The following is an 18,900-nucleotide window of genomic DNA, read 5'->3' as shown; positions in this document are numbered from 1 at the left end:
GTAGTGGCCTTCTTTTGTTGAATTAATGTCCTATGGATGGTCATTTTTGCCCTTTTATCAAAGAGTCATAATTGAACATTATATTTTATGAAAAGCTTTATCATAACTTAGCTTATTCTCTAAATAGTTCTTTCAAGTTTAAATTCCTCAGTTCCGTCATCACTTCCAAATTATCCTTACTCAAAATATGAGGAAAAGTGGGAACTGGAGGTCAGGCTCCTCTGTTAATCCCACCAGAATGAATTCAGTCACTGAAGAGCTATTTTCATGAACCATTCTTCTTTAAAGGAATCCGTGCACACAGTCAAGAGGAATCATGCTAGAGGAAAATGCAGTCATTCCCACAACAGCCTTGCGTGTAACATAAATTAACACCTACAGGATTTGCTTCTTTACACTGGGGTTCTGAGCAGTGCTGTTAGTTTCCTGCCCTTGTGCACAAGTTTCCTCAATGTTTCTTCTTCTGTTTCAGTGTTCTGGTTTCATCTTCACTCAACTCTTTTATTCGTTTTCTGTGTCTGCTATGTGGATTGTTCAAATGACTGGTGAGATCAAATATTGTTGGTAGTGCATTATCTCGACTGTACGATAAGGACTAGTTCTACAGATCATAGAGGTCTCAAAGTGTTTGGCACATAGTCGATAATGCTTATTTAGCTGATTGGGTGTTTTGTCTTCTAAGTCGGCTCTCCTACAACTTCTAACCCACTTCTGGTATCTGGCCGGGTCCCAAGGGAAACCTGAAGGATGCCAGGTCGGACTGCTTGCTCTTCCGTGTGCAGTTCCGGGCAGCGTAGACGTTCAGCATGGTTGTCGGGCCACTGGCGGGTCCAGCCCTCCCCTCCCCGCCTCAACTGGGCAGCACTGCCACCCAGCAGGCCTGGCGAGGTGAGCTGGCCAGCCGCGTGAGTGCAGAAGGGGCTGCTCAGAACTCCAGTGCAGAAGCGGGGCACCAGTAGGATGGAAGCGTATTACCTCTCATCCTTGAAGAGAAGGAGAACAAAGAGTACCTCAACTCACTGCTTGAGATCATGATCCTAACGGGGAAGCAGAACATAACCCTTGCATGGGCACGAGGCTGATGAGGTCCCAGAAGGCTTATTGCTCCAGACACCTTTTAGGCCTTGCTGGAGTGCCGGATCAATTCTGGAGCAGAGGTCCTGCGGAAGGAATTTGAGACCACAGCGGTGTACAGGTGAACATGCTATTCTGCTGTAAAGCTCAGCAGAGACAGATGCTGGAGATCTGCAGAGCAGCATCCCGGAGAAAAGACACTCAGGGAAGCGAGAGACTCACACTTCTTTTTTATCATCACAGACACCGTGGTGGACATAGCAGGAGAGGAGCACCTGCCTGTGCTGGTGACGTTTGTCGATGAAGCTTACAACCTGAGAGAGGAGTTTGTGGGCTTCCTGCCATATGAAGCCGATGCAGAGGTTTTGGCTGTGAAATTTCACATTATGATAACTGAGAAGTGGGGGTTGAATATGGAGTATTGCCGTGGTCAGGACTACATTGTGTCCGGTGGGTTTTCTTCCAAGATGAAAGTCGTTGCTTCCAGACTTTTAGAAAAATACCCCCAGGCTGTCTACACCCTCTGCTCTTCCCGTGCCTTAAATGCGTGGCTGGCGAAGTCTGTCCCTGTGGTCGGGGTGTCCGTCGCTTTAGGAACCATCGAGGAAGTCTGTTCTTTTTTCCACCAGTCACCACAGCTGCTCTTAGAACTTGACAATGTAATCTCTGTTCTTTTCCAGAACAGTGCAAAGCGAGGTAAAGAACTGAAGGAGATCTGCCATCCCCAGTGGACAGGCAGGCACGATGCCTTTGAGGTCTTAGATCTCCTGCAAGCACTTGTTTTATGTTTAGATAGCATAAATAGAGACACAAATATCAGGTGTAATAACTGCATACCTGGGCGAGCATTTGGACTCTGTAGCGCAGTGACAGACTTTTATTTCATTGTTTACATTGTTGTTCTTAAGAATGTGTTATCTTTTACGAGAGCCTTTGGGAAGATTCTTCAGGGACAAACCCCGGATGTCTTCTTTTCAACCAGTAGCTTGACTGCAGGACTACATTCACTTCACGAGATGGAGAATATCGAAGTTTATCTCGAGTTTTGGTTTGAGGAAGCCACGAACTTAGCAACCAAACTTGACATTCAAATGAAACTCTCAGGGAAATTCCGGAGGGCCCAGCAAGGTACCCTGGAATCTCAGCTAACTCCTGAGCGTTACTGTAAAGACACTCTCAGTGTTCCAACAGTGGAGTACATTATTCAGTAGCTTAAAGATATATTTTCTGAGCAGCACCTCAGAGCTCTGAAATGCCTAGTCCTGGTACCCTCAGTGATGGGGCAGCTCAAACACATCAGAAGAGCACCATGCTGACACGTACAGAAGTGACCTTGCCAATCCTGACACGCTCTCAGCCGAGCTGCACTGGTGGAGCATCAAGTGGAAACACATAGGGAAAGAGATGGAGCTCCCGTCCACCATCTAAGGAGTCTTCCATTTTCCCGACATCAAGTTTTTCCCCAATGCGTATGCCTTACTGAAGGTCCTGTGTATTTTCCCTTTGATGAACGTTGAGAATGAGCGCTTTGAAAATGGGCGAAAGCGTCTCAAGGCATATCTGTGGAACACATTGACAGACCAGCGGTCAGGTGATTTGGCTTTGCTTAACATAAATTTTGATATAAAACATGATCTGGATTTAATGGTGGACACATACATCAAACTCTATACAAATAAACCAGAGCTTCCTACGAATAATTCAGAAACCATTGAGAAAATGCCTAAAAGATTTCTAAACTGACTGTTGTTTTTGTGTTCGCTGTTTGGAAGAAAAGCGGTGGGTATAGTAGGTCAGTTAACCTCTGCATACTTTGCTGAGGGACCTCTTGTTGAATGCATCATTAGATGTTGCTAATCCACATATGTAAATGGGCCCTGTTTGAACTCTCATGCTTTCAGCCCCTGTCTGTTCTTCTAGAAGTTGGCGTGGGAATGTCAGAATGCCTCCCTGCTAGTGGCACTCGGGAATTGTTTTAATTAAAGTTATTTAGATATAACATTACCATTGTGGATTCAGTTGCCAGGTATTGCATTATCAGACCTTTGAAAAATAAATTTTGTGAGAGATAGATTTTATAATGCATTACAATGAAGTACACCATTGACTTTTAACCTGTAGGAGTTATCGGTGTTTAAATTTTGAGGTAGCAGCACTTGGAAGGCAGAGGCATGAGGATCAAAAGTTTCAGACCAGCCTGGGCTACATAGTGAGACTGGGAAGGGAGGGTAGCTCAGTGGAGCACTTGCCCAGCATGTGCAAGTTCAAGACTCAGTAATGCAAGAGCAGAAAAGAAAGGGAAAAAAAGCAACAGAATCCAACTGCATGATCAGGCACAGGAATTGCAACAGAAGTCTGTGAGCTCAGCAAGCAAGTTTCAGCATAGTTTGTTCAGTGTGGAAGGACCTCAGAGCAACAAGTGAATGGCAGAGCCAGGCGCTCTCACTCCCCATTTGGTTGTTGCTGTTTACATTCCTTTGCTGAGCCCACATTTCCATAGCCCTTTTCACAGGTAAATTCACTCCCCATTTGGTTGTTGCTGTTTACATTCCTTTGCTGAGCCCACATTTCCATAGCCCTTTTCACAGGTAAATTCACTCCCCATTTGGTTGTTGCTGTTTACATTCCTTTGCTGAGCCCATATTTCAATAGCCCTTTTCACAGGTAAATTCACTTCTGCTAAGCAGTGAAGACAGGCAAAGGCCCACACATACAGGCAACCAACTTGTTTGCTTTCCTGTCTTTCGTGATTATTCCTACTGCCATGTCTTGATTTATAAGCAAAACCCACAAAAATAAATGTTTTGTGGTTTATCTAAAAATATTACTGTTATTATCAATGAATAAGATAAATTTTGTACAGTTTATTTCAGTCTAAATAGAATGTAAATTGTGTTTAAATTTCAAAAAAAGAATGTACTTCTTTAATAGTTACGTTTCTCTTATCCAGATTCTTTTTTTTTTTATTTAAAAAATTTCCATCTCCTCCCCTATTTCTCCCCCTACCCTCCCCTCCCCTCCTCCCATACCCTCCCTTCGTCCCTTTTCAGGCCAAGGAGCCATGGGGGTTCCCTACTCTATGTTAAGACCAAGGTCCTCCCAATTCCCCCCCCTGGTCCAGGAAGGTGATCAACCAAGCTGAGAAGGCTCCCACAGAGCCTGTCTTGCAGAATAGTCAAAGATCAGCGCCTTTGTCCTTGGCTTCTCCATCAGCCTCCACCATCGGCCACATTCAGAGAGTCTGGTTTGGTCTCATGTTCCATCAGTCCCAATCCAACTGGAGTTGGTGATCTCCCTTAGTTCTGTCCCACCGTCTCCATGGGTGAACGCACCCCTCACGGTCCTGACTTTCTTTCTCATGTTCTCTCTCCTTCTGCTCCTCATCAGGACCTTGGGAGCTCAGTCCGGTGCTCCAATGTGGGGCTCTGTCATTTTCTTCATCTATCGCCAGGTGGAGGTTCTATGCTGATAGGCAAGAAATTCATCAGTATGGCTATAGGAACTGGCTTTTTCAGGCTTCCTCTCCTAAGCTGCCCAAGGAACTAACTGGGTTCGTCTCCCTGGAAACCTGGGAACCTCTCTAGGGTCAAGTCTCTTGACAACCCTCAGGTGGCTCCCTAAATTAATAAATATACTTCCCTGCTCCCATATCCACCCTTCCTGTATCCCAAGCATCCCATTCCTCTGAGCTCCCCCCATTCTCCCCTTCACACTTTTCTCTCCCCATCTTCCCTTGGCCACGTCTTGCCCAACCCTCAAGTTCCCAATTTTTGCCTGGCGATCGTGTCTACTTCCAATATCCAGGAGGATTACTATATCTTTTTTTGGGGTTCACCTTCTTATTATCTTCTCAAGGATCCCAAATTATAGGCTCGATGTCCTTTAATTATGGCTAGAAACCGATTATGAGTGAGTACATCCCATGTTCATCTTTTTGGGTCTGGGTTACCTCGCTCAGAAGTGTTTTCTATTTCCATCCATTTGCATGCAAAATTCAAGATGTCATTGTTTTTTACCGCTGAGTAGTTTTCTAGCATGTATATATTCCACAGTTTCTTCATCCATTCTTCCACTGAAGGGCATCTAGGTTGTTTCCAGGATCTGGCTATTACAAATAATGCTGCTATGAACATAGTTGAGCAAATGCTTTTGTAGTATGATTGGGCATCTCTTGGGTAGATTCCTAATAGTGGAATTGCTGGGTCCTGGGGTAGGTTGATCCGGAATTTCCTGAGAAACCGCCACACTGCTTTCCAAAGTGGTTGCACAAGTGTGCATACCCACCAGCAATGGATGAGTGTACCCCTTACCCCACAGCCTCTCCAGCAAAGGTTATTATTGGTGTTTTGGATTTAAGCCAATCTGACAGGTGTAAGATGATATCTCAAAGTTGTTTTGATTTGCATTTCCCTGATAGCTAGGGAGGTGGAGCATGACCTTAAGTGTCTTTTGGCCATTTGAAATTCTTCTGTTGAGAATTCTCTGTTCAGTTCAGCGCCCCATTTTTTAATTGGGTTAATTAGCATTTTAAAGTCTAGTCTCTTGAGTTCCTTATATATTTTAGAGATCAGACCTTTGTCAGTTGCAGGGTTGGTGAAGATCTTTTCCCAGTCAGTAGGCTGCCTTTGTGTCTTAGTCACAATGTCCTTTGCTTTACAGAAGCTGCTCAGCTTCAGGAGGTCCCATCTATTCAATGTTGCCCTTAATGTCTGTGCAGCTGGGGTTATGCGTAGGAAACGGACTCCTGTGCCCATTTGTTGTAGAGTACTTCCCACTTTCTCCTCTATCAAGCTCAGTGTGTTCAGATTAATATTGAGGTCTTTAATCCATTTGGACTTGAGTTTTGTGCATGGTGATAGATATGGATCTACTTTCATTCTTCTACAGGTTGACATCCAGTTATGCCAGCACCATTTGTTGAAGATGCCCTCTTTCTTCCATTGTGTACTTTTGGCTCCTTTATCAAAAATCAGGTGTTCCTAGGTTTGTGGTTTAAGATCCGGATCTTCTATACGATTCCATTGGTCAACTTCTCTGTTTTTATGCCAATACCAAGCTGTTTTCAATACTGTAGCTCTGTAATAGAGTTTGAAGTCAGGGATGGTAATGCCTCCAGAAGTACCTTTATTGTGTAAGATTTTTTTGGCTATCCTGGGTTTCTTGTTTTTCCATATAAAGTTGATTATTGTCCTCTCAATCTCTGTGAAGAATTTTGATGGGACCTTGATGGGGATTGCATTGAATCTATCGATTGCTTTTGGTAGAATTGCCATTTTTACTATGTTGATCCTCCCAATCCACGAGCAGGGGAGATCCTTCCATTTTCTGGTATCCTCTTCAATTTCTTTCTTCAAAGACATAAAGTTCTTGTCAAATAAATCCTTCACTTCCTTGGTTAGAGTTACTCCCAGATATCTTATGCTATTTGTGCCTATTGTGAAAGGTGATACTTCTCTGATTTCCCTCTCTGCTTCCTTATCCTTCGTGTATAGGAGGGCAACTGATTTTTGGAGTTGATCTTGTATCCTGCCACGTTACTGAAGGAGTTTATCAGCTGTAGGAGTTCTTTGGTGGAGTTTTTGGGGTCGCTTATGTACACTATCATATCATCTGCAAATAAAAAAAGTTTAACTTCTTCCTTTCCAAATCAAATCCCCTTGATTCCCTTATGTTGTCTTATTGCTATTGCTAGAACTTCAAGCACTATATTGAAGAGATAAGGAGAGAGTGGACAGCCTTGTCGTGTTCCTGAATTTAGTGGGATAGCCTTGGGTTTCTCTCCGTTTAATTTGATGTTAGCTGTCGGCTTGCTGTAAATAGCTTTTATTATATTTAGGAATGACCCTTGTATCCCTAGTCTCTCCAGGACCTTTATCATAAAAGGGTGCTGAATTTTGTCAAATGCTTTTTCAGCATCTAATGAGATGACCATATGGTGTTTTTCCTTCAGTTTATTTATATGATGGATTACATTGATAGATTTTCATATGTTGAACCAGCCCTGCATCTCTGGGATGAAGCCTACTTGATCGTAGTGGATAATTTTTCTAATGTGTTCTTGGATTCGGTTTGCCAGTATTTTATTGAGAATTTTTGCGTCAATATTCATGAGTGAGATTGGCCTGTAATTCTCTTTCCTGGTTGAGTTTTTGTGTGGTTTAGGTATCAGGGTAACTGTAGCTTCATAGAAGGAATTTGGCAGTGACTCTTGTGTTTCTATATTGTGAAATACCTTAAGGAGTATAGGTATTAGGTCTTCATGGAAGTTCTGGTAGAATTCTGCATTGAAACCATCTGGTCCTGGGCTCTTTTTGGTAGGGAGGTTTCTGATAACAGTTTCTAATTCTTCGTGACTACCAGGACTATTTAGAGCATTTACCTGGTCCTGGTTTAACTTTGGTATATGGTATTTATCTAAAAAACTGTCCATTTCTTTTACATTTTCCAATTTTGTGGCATACAGGCTTTTGTAGTAAGATCTAATGATTCTCTGAATTTCCACTGTGTCTGTGGTTATGTCCCCCTTTTCATTTCTAATCTTATTAATTTGCGTGTTCTCTCTCTGCCGTTTGATTAGTTTGGCTAAGGGTTTGTCAATCTTGTTGATTTTCTCCAAGAACCAGCTTTTTGTTTCATTGATTCTTTGGATTGTTTTCTGTGTTTCTATTTTGTTGATTTCTGCCCTCAGTTTGATTATTTCCAGTCTTCTTCTTCTCCTAGGTGAGTCTGTTTCTTTTTTTTCCAGAGCTTTCAGGTGTGCTGTTAAGTAACCAATGAGTGCTTTCTCCGTTTTCTTTAAGTGGGCACTTAGTGCTATGAACTTTCCTCTTAGCACTGCTTTCATTGTGTCCCATAGGTTTGAGTATGTTGTGTCTTTGTTTTCATTAAATTCAAGAAAGACTTTAATTTCTTTCTTTATTTCTTCCTTGACCCAGGTGTGGGTCAGTAGTTGACTGTTCAGTTTCCATGAGTTTGTGGGCTTTCTGGGGGTAGCATTGTTGTTGATTTCTAATTTTAATCCATGGGGATCCGATAAGACACAGGTGGTTACTAATATTTTTTTGTAACTGTGGAAGTTTGCTTTGTTACTGAGTATATGGTCAATTTTCGAAAAGGTTCCATGAGCCGCAGAGAAGAAGGTATATTCTTTCCTATTTGGGTGGAGTGTTCTATAGATGTCTGCTAAGTCCATTTGTTTCATTACCTCCATTAAGTCTTTCAATTCCCTGTTAGATTTCTGTCTGATTGACCTGTCCATTGGTGAGAGAGGAGTGTTGAAGTCTCCAACTATTAGTGTGTGTGGTTTGATGGCTGCCTTGAGTTCTAGAAGTGTTTCTTTTACATATGTGGGAGCTTTTATATTAGGGTCATAGATATTCAGGATTGAGACTTCATTCTGAAGGATTTTTCCTGTTATGAGTATATAGTGTCCCTTTCCATCTCTTCTGATTGATTTTAGTTTGAAGTCAACTTTGTTGGAAATTAGTATGGCCACACCGGCTTGTTTCTTAGGTCCATTTGCTTGATAAACCTTTTCCCAACCCTTTACTCTGAGTAGGTGTCTGTCTTTGTGGTTGAGGTGTGTTTCTTGTAAACAGCAAAATGTTGGATCCTGTTTTCGTATCCAGTCTCTTAGCCTGTTCCTTTTTATAGGTCAATTGAGTCCATTGATATTAAGTGATATTAATGACCAGTGGTTGTTAACTCCGGTCATTTTTTTGTAGTAGAGTTTGTGTGTTTCCCTTCTTCTAGTTGTGCTGGTGAAGGGTCGCTAGATGCCTGAGTTATTGTGGGTGTTGTTGGACTCCTTGGTTTGTGATTTTCCTTCTATTACTTTCTGCAAGGCTGGATTTGTGGCTATGTATTGTTTAAATCTGTTTTTGTCATGGAATATCTTGTTTTCTCCATCAATGGTGAATGCAAGCTTTGCTGGGCATAGTAGTCTAGGCTTGCATCCATGTTCCCTTAGTGTCTGTAGCACATCTATCCAAGCTCTTCTGGCTTTCATGGTTTCCATTGAGAAATCAGGTGTAATTCTGATAGGTTTCCCTTTGTATGTTACTTGACCTTTTTCCTTTGCAGCTCTTAATATCTGTTCTTTATTCTGTATGTTTTGTGTTTTGATTATTATATGGCGTGGGGATGCTTTCTTTTGATCCAGTCTATTTGGTGTTCTGTAGGCTTCTTGTACCTTCATAGGGACATATTTCTTTAGGTTGGGGAAGTCTTCTTCTATAATTTTGTTGAATATGTTTTCTGGGCCTTTGAGTTGTAATTCTTCTACTTCTTCTACCCCAATTATTCTTAGGTTTGGTCTTTTCATGGTGTCCCAGATTTCCTGGATGTTTTGTGTTAAGAATTTGTTAGATTTGTTTAGTTCTTTAATCTGTGAATTTATTTCCTCTATAGTATCTTCAGAGTCCGAGATTCTTTCTTCCATCTCTTTTATTCGGTTGGAAATACTTGTCTCTGAAGTTTCTGTTTGTTTACTCAGAGTTTCCATTTCCAGTCTTCCCTCAGATTATGTTTTCTTCATTACCTCCATTCCATTTATCAGGTCTTGTACCGTTTCCCTTACCTGTTTGATTGCTTTTTCTTGTTTTTCTTGGGTATCTTTGAGAGATTTATTTATTTCATCTACCTTTTTGTTTGTCATCTTCATTTCTTTATGGCAGTTTTTTACCTCCTGTTTAAGGTCCTCTATTATTTTCATAATGTACTGTTTAAGGTCGGTTTCTTCTATATCTTCTGGGGTAGGGTGTTCAATTCTTGTTGTTTCGGGATGTCTGTATTGTGGTGATGTAATGTTGCCTTTCATGTTGTTGGAGGAGCTCCTGCATTGGCACCTGCCCATCTCTTCCTTCAAAAGGAGCCTGGAGGTGCTTGGTGTCCTAGACCAATCTTTGCTGTGACTGAAACTGGCTGGATCCCCCCAGTGCCAGAGGAGGACCTATTCCTTGCGTCACAATCTAAAGAAGCCCACACTCCCTTGCAGGAATCCTCAGACCTGCCTGGAGGCCAGACTCTGACCCCTTTGGGTGGATGGCCTTAGTACAGGAGCAGGACACCTGAAAACACTAGGGAAGGCTTGGGAGAGGCAGGTACATGAGAAACAAAGACAAGCCTGCAGAGGGAGCTGGGGGGAGGGGGTCTGTGCTCTCTTCCAGGGCAGGTTGTCCCAGGGTCTGCACTCACTCACCAGTCCAGATGGAAGTTCAGGGCACAGGATCAGGGATTCCAGGCAGCCCAGGGACGCTGCCCGGACAAAAATGCCAAGGTGGGGGCAGGGCGGGATGGAATAACACACAGCAAACCTGGCAGCACAATCTGAAGGAGCCCGCACCCCTCTGCAGGAATCCTCAGACCTGCCTGGAGGCCAGAGTCTGACCCCTTAGGGTGGATGGCCTTAGTACAGGAGCAGGACACTTGAAAACACCAGGGAAGGCAGTCCAGATGGAAGTTCAGGGCACAGGAGCAGGGATTCCAGGCAGCCCAGGGATGCAGCCCCAGATTCTTTTGCATACACACAAATATATAATATTATTTCATATTTGCATTGATCATATTCACTCTCCCTCCCCCAGCTATTCACAGATCCATCCTTCTTCACTACCTACCCTACTGTATTTTTTTTATTCATCAGGCTAATTTGTGCTGTTCATATATTCTTGAAAGTATAGCCTTTCCCTAGGAGGACAGCTACTTACCAGAGGTTGCCTTCTTAGAGAAGACTGAATCTTCCTCTCCCAGAACCTGACAACTGCCAATAGCTCTTAGTTAAGGATATGGCATCTGATCCTACTCCTCTTTAAATGCAAAGGTTGGCTTGTAATGAACATGCAGAGATCTTGTTAAAGCTTTTACAACTACTGTAAGCTTGTATATGTAACTACCATTCTGTGTCCAGAAAACATGTTTTCTTTATATCCATCTATCCCCTGGCTCTTATACTCTTTCTTCCCTCAATTACCAACAAGAAAAATAACAAAGTACAATATCAAGCCCATTACACAGATGACTATCAATACTACAATATGAAAAGTGACTCCTGAAAGCCAAGGAATATAAAATGTGGGAGCAGAACCAAGAGAGACTCCTCATCCTATTCAACAGTTTTTCCATGTCTTAAATTGTCCTCTCATTGCTGATAGTGGAAGTATGTACACTGGCAACATGTGCGGGCCTAACACAGGCTAGACCTTCATGAACTGAGATCAGTACATTGTCCTAATAATCAGGAGTAGTTTGGCTAACCCAATGTCAAAGATAGAAAAAGCCATGAATGTAGAGTTTGGTTTTGTCCAAGGAAAAGGAACCACATAAATCTTCTGCCTTTCTTCAAGTCGTCAGTGTATCTTCACAGCCTCCGTGACCCACTTTGAGTAGATATGTACATCACTCTCATACTAAGGAAAAGAGTGACTTACATCTTAGGTCTCTGAAATTTAGCCTTAAAGAAGATAATAACATAAATTTACTTCTGAACTTCCCATATGTTAAGTAAAAATATACAGTGTTTCCTCATTGTTTACTTACTTGGATGATCTTGGAAGAGAAATGAAATCACAGATGTATTTCTAGTGTGTATCTAGGCAGTGTCTCCAAACTAAAAGTCATAACTTGTTATCATAACTTACAGCTGTCTCAAGTAGCAGAGAATTTTTTTATCACATTTACCTTTGATTAGTCAGAGTTTTAATATTCAATTGATGTTCTAATACACTCAGTTATAAACAAAGTAGATGATCACACAAACATCTCAAGAGAATAATTTTTATGTGTAATGTGGAGATAAGTAGTTTACAACCATTCCTTAGACATTAATCTGTCATCATTTCCTAAGTGTTTTGATTTTTATTCAAGTTTCCCTTCACTTTAGGGGTTTGAAATCCCCCAGGGAAAATGAAAAATATTTTTTTTCTAATTCACCAAGATGACTGAGAAAGAAGCTCAGTACCCTACTTCTTTAACACAGAAAATAAGCAACAGTTATGAACTCAGTAAATTTGTGAGAAACTAGTAGAAATCTGAAAATTAAGTGTGAGGTCCCCTCATCCAGACCTGACATGAAACCAGAAACTTTACACCTGAAAACTAAAAATAAGCTGGTTACTTAGCATACACTGTTCTTGACATAGCATCACAGAGTAAGAATAAAAACTTAACCTTAGGAAATAAATGCGATGCACAATGTCATATTTTGTTTTAGAATATCCATAAAATAATTTTTTGCCTAGCATGTTCATAGGTCTTTCAGAACAACACAGTATATACTCTGACTCCAAAGGCCACTGAGAAAGGCATGGTCGTTGAGGTTGGCCTTCTGCATACTTAATACTCTTAGGTCAATGCAGGGGAAAGAGTTGAAAGTTCTTGCCTATTGATTTCTACCTATAGAAGACAGAAGTGAATGATCCTTCCAATGTACTAAATCATCCTTTGATAAAGCAGATATTTGGCTACTATCTAGAATGCTAGACTATGCTGGAGTATTGATGATAATTAAGATTCAGTATCCTCGGTTCCAGTAAGATTAGATATATGGATGAGGACCCATGATCACAACACTACTACCCAATGTGTGTCAAAGAAAGGACACTTACCACCTAGCATCTCCCCAGAGTGGAAAGAAGTATGAGAAATGTCATATTTTGATACTGTTGTGCAGTTGGTTTCAGTCTCTGCTGTTTCAGAGCACTGACTGTGTTTGTCATATTTTGAACACCTGGCAGCCACTCAGAACAAAACAAGAATGAATGTTGCATTCCAGCCTATCAAAAAGAGTTAATAGCAATATTTTTCAAACTTTTCCCAAAAGTTGAAGAGACATGAAAACATCACAATTAATGCTATAAGTCCAATGTTACTAAAGTCAAACAAACAAAAATCATCACATGGACATCTTTTAAGTGAATTCTTGTTTCTTGGTTGCTTGTTAGTTCATCTAAGCTAAGCATGTAGAGGTAAATTTATGCATTGATGTTTAAAATATTTTCCAACCTACTAGTGTGTCTATGTTTCCTTATATTTATGTCTTATTAATTTCTTTCAAAAAGATTGGTAGATTTTATGGTTCTAGTCTCTGTTGGGCTGCATAAGTATGCGTTAGTATATATGCCTAATTTCTTCATTTCCACTTCATACTACTCATGGTTAGTTTATTTATATGCAATTTATATTTAAATGTTAATATTTATAGTTTGTTTAATGTTTGTACTAATTATAGGATTTTTGTTTGGTTCATTAGAACTTTGGACAGAGAGGGCCATATCCTCTGTAAAGAGAAATCGTCCTTCAAGATATCTATTTTAATAACACATTAGCAGTTGCTGGTTTTTCTTACCTAATGACTCTTTTCTAGAACTTTCATTGCTGTATTGACTAAAAATTACAAAAGGGTTGTCAATGAAATGTTTATCATAGAGTCTTTGTTTCTTATTTTACATTACCCTCAGTCTATTAAGATTTTGTTATTTTCAGAATTACCTGTTTTTCACAGCACATTTTACTTTCTCAAATTTTCATGTGTCTACGTATGTATGTGGTCTATGTAGTGGTTTTATAGGTGCTTGTGTTGCATATATTTTGTGTGTTTGTGCATACACAGGTGCATATAGGTACACATTCAAATATGTATACATGCATATGCAGGTTGTAACTTCTGACTTATGTGTATCTAGTTCTCTAGACCAATGCTTATCTAGGGTGATGAGCTACAAAATGCTCTAGCACAGTATTATATGACTAAACAAAGTTACAACCTAACTGATATATGGAATCTACAGTGGAATTAATGGATACTGCAGGAAGACAAGGCCTAAGAAGGAATTGGAGTACTTTGCTGGGGTCTGTCCAAAGCCTGAGCTTAGGGGTAAGTAAGGGTGGCCACAGATGCAATGGCTGACAGGAAAGGGTAAGTGGCTTTTGTGACTCTAAAGTCAGGTCTTAGTGCGAATGACAGCTAACTGATTCCAGCTTTCTTAATTGGGATTTTAAAGAAACAGTGGAAGCCCTCTAAATATCACATGAGGTACCCACATCACATTTACTCGGATCCACAACTAAAACTGTCATATTTATTTCCTAGCACAGCTCATGACTCTTTGAATGAATAACAATCTGGACCTGAGAAATGCCAGCCATATTTCTCCTACAGAAATATAGAAACAAGAACACTCAAAAATGGAAAATTTAATGTGCTATCGATGGTCCTCTAAAGTGTCATACTTATCTAGTGCATGAGAATCCCTAAGTTTTATGTCCAGCAGTGTAAAACAGTAACAGTGATAATAATAGCACATGCTTGAGAGAATGGGAAAATGGATAAATGATTAAGGGATCTTCAACTCATATATATATAAAACATACATTTGGCTCCCAACTCCCATCACAAGTAACTCACAATCATCTGTTTTCCTGCTCTAGAGAATCCAAAGTTCTCTTCCAGATTCCATGGATTTCTTCACACATGCATATGTGTGAGCACATACACACACACACACACACACACACACACACACACACACACACACACAGAGCAAGAGAGAAAGTGAACCTTTTAAAATAGACATATATTTGAAAAAGTTCATCAAGGAAAGGTTTTATTGAGATAGAACAGTTTAACTGACAAAATAAAAAAATCCAGACTGAAAATTAGATATAAAGTCAATGTTTGGAACCTCGTATACAGATCTGCGGAGAATATTTAAGTATATGTCCCATTGCTTCTTTTGATTTGATTCTGCTAGATTATTTCCAGTAAGGTGAATGTTTTATACTTGGGTGTTTTCTTGAGCACATTATTAATCACATAAATCACAATCTAATTAAAGTTTTATAACATTTTACTAAGAAAATTGGCATTAATATCTTTGAATAAAGAATCCACAGCATAGTTCTATAAAACAAACAACTTATTATGATTACGTTTTATTATAAATAGAGTATTTACATGTACTTCTTTTTTATGCATCTTACTGAATATCAAACTGAGTAATTCACACATTAAATAAGTACTTTCTCACTGAGTTTTAATCTAGCTTGCCTCATCTCTTCCTCCTTCTATACTTTCTGCCAATTTTAATTTTCAAACATTTTTTTCCTAAGTTGCTCTGGTTAGATCAACAGCTCAGGGAGGCCTCAACTTTATCACCATTTTAGTTCAACTTCATGAATAAAATAGATAGCCAGTAGGCCTCATCAGCCAATGGCTGTGTAATCCTTCCTGAGAGAAACTTCATCCATTTATGCCTTATCCATCTGATTGTGTTGTAATAATTTCCTAAAGTTTGCATTATAGATCAAGAATTTAAGTGAAACTTCATTATCTCCACCCTGACAAGGAAATGGCCTCGAAATTTGGGAGGGTGTCAAATTCGTCCTGGCATAGTATCTGCAATGTCTGGAACTATCCTGGTACATATCAATATACGAAAGACAAAAAACTCTGTCTTTCTTCCAAGAGTCTCCAGGGCCACATGCTCTCTTGAACTGTCTTTACTGTGCTCTATTTCCTATAAATGTAGCCAATATCCATCTCCCAGTGTAAGAGTTCCTATTGCCCCAAAGTCTGCTTATGTGCTAGCTGATCTTATGTGACATTCAGGACGGGGATGATTTTCAAATCTTCCTTAAACAATATCTGCAATCACAGGATCTGAATACCTAGCCTTTTTCATTCCTGGTTTAAGACCTATTTTGGGGAGGAGGGTTGTTTATTTATTTATCCTATCATCTATTTTGTTCTTTTGTATTACAGAGCAAAGAAAAACACTTATAATTTTTCATAATATTATAGATAAACTCAACTCTCTATTCCAAAAGGTTTTGTCAGCTGTTACAAAAACAATAATCTTCAATAAATGAAAACTTTAACCATAGAGAAAAATGTACATACCACACAAAAATAAACCATAGTCAAATTTGAAAATGAAACTATTGCCACATAGTTTTTTGTTTTTTTAATTTAATTTTTTTATGTTTTTCATTTTTTAATTAAAAATTTCCATCTCCTCCCCTCCTCCCACTGCCCTCCCCTCCCCTTCACCCATACCCCCACTCCCACCCTCTCCAGGCCAAAGAGCCATCAGGGTTCCCTACACTATGTTAAGTCCAAGGTCCTCCCAACTCCCCCCAGGTCCACTGCCACATAGTTTTAATTCATTAAATAAAAGTAACCTGAATTCAGAATACAAATATGTACTGACAGTTCACTTGAAATTGGGGAAAATAAGAAACTTTACAATTTAATCTATGGAATTATTAATGAATCCCATTGATTTATTAATTAATTAATTTATTAATTGATTTATTAATCTCTGGGCATCAATATCTGTTATACACAGAAAGTGAATGGTAGCAAATGGGAAAGACTGATGGAGTCTTTTATGCTTCCCAATACAAGCATAAAACAGAGGGAGCAGGTACAAATTGTGATGAATCTGACAGATGGTTTAAGAAGTTATATACACTACAAAGGAATCTACAGAAAGGAGACAAGGCATTATTCTGACTTACATTCCCAAAGAAACATTATGAGCAAATATGAAAAACTCAAAACCACAGACTAAAGGTCAGACTCGTGACCCAAGATCAGACTTGTGTTACTCTACTTGATCAATTGACAAACTGTTCTCTTTTTGCTGAAAGCACTAGGACTTCAAATAAAAATGGAAAATTGAAAAAGAAAGTATTCCTTAATAATAGACTTAATTAAATGCAAGAGAAAACTCATGAGGAATCTTGGAAACGGTAAGGAAAAGAAAAAGACTTACTCTAAAAATACTAAAAACAATTTTTAAAATGATTCATATTTTGTTTATTAGTATATGAAAGAAATGAGTTGCATTAATTAAAATAGAATGCATCTATATTACAAGATATCATATGGTTAGTTTAAACACTAAATTTAAAACAGGATAATGCCTGGGGAAAAAAGTATTCTCAATATTATTCCAGGTAGCATTTTAAGTAACAATAAAGTACCCACATTCTGTGTAGCCACAGGCAGAATCATATATTCTCCATTCAAAATTTCCATCTTCTCAGAGTTTTTCTCAGGGCCATTTTTACATCTTTGTTCCTCAAACTGTAGATTAAGGGGTTCATCATGGGAACCACATTGGTGTAAAAGACAGAAGAGGTTTTTCCTTGATCCATAGATGAAGAAGAAGATGGTTTAAGATACATGAATGCACCTGATCCAAAGAACAGAGAAACAGCAATTATATGGGAACTGCAGGTACTGAAGGCCTTGGACCTACCCTCGGCAGAGTTGATACGGAAGATACTGGAGAGAATCAAGCCATAAGAGATAAAGATGGTGATGCTGGGCACAATAATGTTTATGCCCACCACAATGAACACTACAAGCTCATTAACGTAAGTGCTGGTGCAGGAGAGCTGCATCACAGGGAGGATGTCACAGAAGTAATGGTTGATAGTGTTTGCATCACAGAAGGTCAGTCTCATCATACATCCTGTGTGAGCCATGGCACCAGAAAATGCCATTGCGTATGTACAAAGCGTCAGGTTCAAACATAATTTAGGTGACATGGCAACAGCGTACAAGAGTGGATTACAGATAGCCACATAGCGATCGTAGGCCATTGTTGTCAGGACATAACATTCAGAAATGACGAAGAAACAAAAGAAATAGAGCTGGGTCAAACATCCCATATAAGAAATGACATTCTTACTTAATATAAAGTTCATCAACATTTTTGGCGTGAGCACAGTAGAATAACAAAGGTCTATGAAGGACAAGTTAAAGAGGAAAAAGTACATTGGGGTGTGAAGGTGAGAATTCAGTACAATTAGAATTATCAAACACAAATTCCCCAGTGCAGTAACGATATACATTGCTAAAAACACAAAGAACAGGGGTATTTGGAGATCACGCTGGTCTGTTAATCCTACCAGAATGAATTCAGTCACCAAAGAAACATTTTCAGAAGCCATGTTTCTCTAAATGAATCTGCAGAAACAGGAAAAATGATCCCATTAGAAAATGATTCCCTCTTTCTATCATGGTTCCTTGATGTGTGGGTTGGAAATCTGTTAGAATGGCCACTCCTGAACACATAAGTTGTATGGAATATAGCCAAATTACCATACATGACTAAGGACAGTGATAAAAAAAATGTAAATATAATTTATAGAAAAATGATGAATGAGAATAGATGAGAAGAGAAACATTCTATATCATATATTTATTCCTTCATGAGATTCTTCCCCACACAAACAAATCTGGAAGCCTATGTTCTGGCAACTAAAACTGAACATAGATACAAATTTTTCTGTGCTATATCTAGGAATACAGCTAAGAGAATTTTTTTAAGTACTCAAAGACACAGATAAAATCATGAACATGCAAAAGTGTAAGTCCTGTTCATGGAGAGGTAGCCTGCAACTTGGATGATCACTACAATTGTTAACATTCTCCATTAACATTTTCTTGTATAATTTCACTTAAGTCCCTGAATTACGCAGGAAAGGGAAAAATGGTATGTTGCAGTTCATCTCATATTAAGGACGATGTTCATATATGAAGAAAATCAACATATCAACAAATTTCAGAGATTCATTACCTTTGCTTTCAGTGTTTATAGAAGAGCAATTTTGAATTCCAAAGTATTGGTTCTTTGTTTCTAGTCAGAGAATGTAGTTAAGACTTAATACCTTATATACTCTAGAAATACTTCTGAAGTACAGATGATATTTTGTGATCAGTCATTTGAGTGTTCTCCAACAGCATAGGAAATAACTTTATGATCCTCACACTACCAGATAAAACTAGGTTTTTAATGTGACATAAATGGTTTAATC

At 39.3% G+C, this 18,900-nt stretch overlaps 1 protein-coding gene and 1 pseudogene across 1 annotated transcript; one reads left to right on the top strand and one right to left on the bottom strand.

Moving 5' to 3' along the window:
• The first annotated feature begins 806 nt into the window (after positions 1-806).
• On the top strand, positions 807-2,817 carry LOC119809323 (annotated as a pseudogene).
• A 14,283-nt stretch (positions 2,818-17,100) lies between these two features.
• On the bottom strand, positions 17,101-18,039 carry LOC119809534 (olfactory receptor 8B8-like). Its single transcript, XM_038322401.1, has one exon. The coding sequence runs from the start codon at positions 18,031-18,033 to the stop codon at positions 17,101-17,103; it is 933 nt and encodes a 310-aa protein (XP_038178329.1). The 5' UTR covers positions 18,034-18,039.
• Positions 18,040-18,900: the final 861 nt, after the last annotated feature.

The sequence above is a fragment of the Arvicola amphibius genome, chromosome 3 (assembly GCF_903992535.2).
Source record: "Arvicola amphibius chromosome 3, mArvAmp1.2, whole genome shotgun sequence".
NCBI classification, from domain to species: domain Eukaryota; kingdom Metazoa; phylum Chordata; class Mammalia; order Rodentia; family Cricetidae; genus Arvicola; species Arvicola amphibius.
The sequence above is the reverse complement of the archived record's forward strand: the minus strand, read 5'-3'. Positions and strand labels throughout refer to the sequence as shown.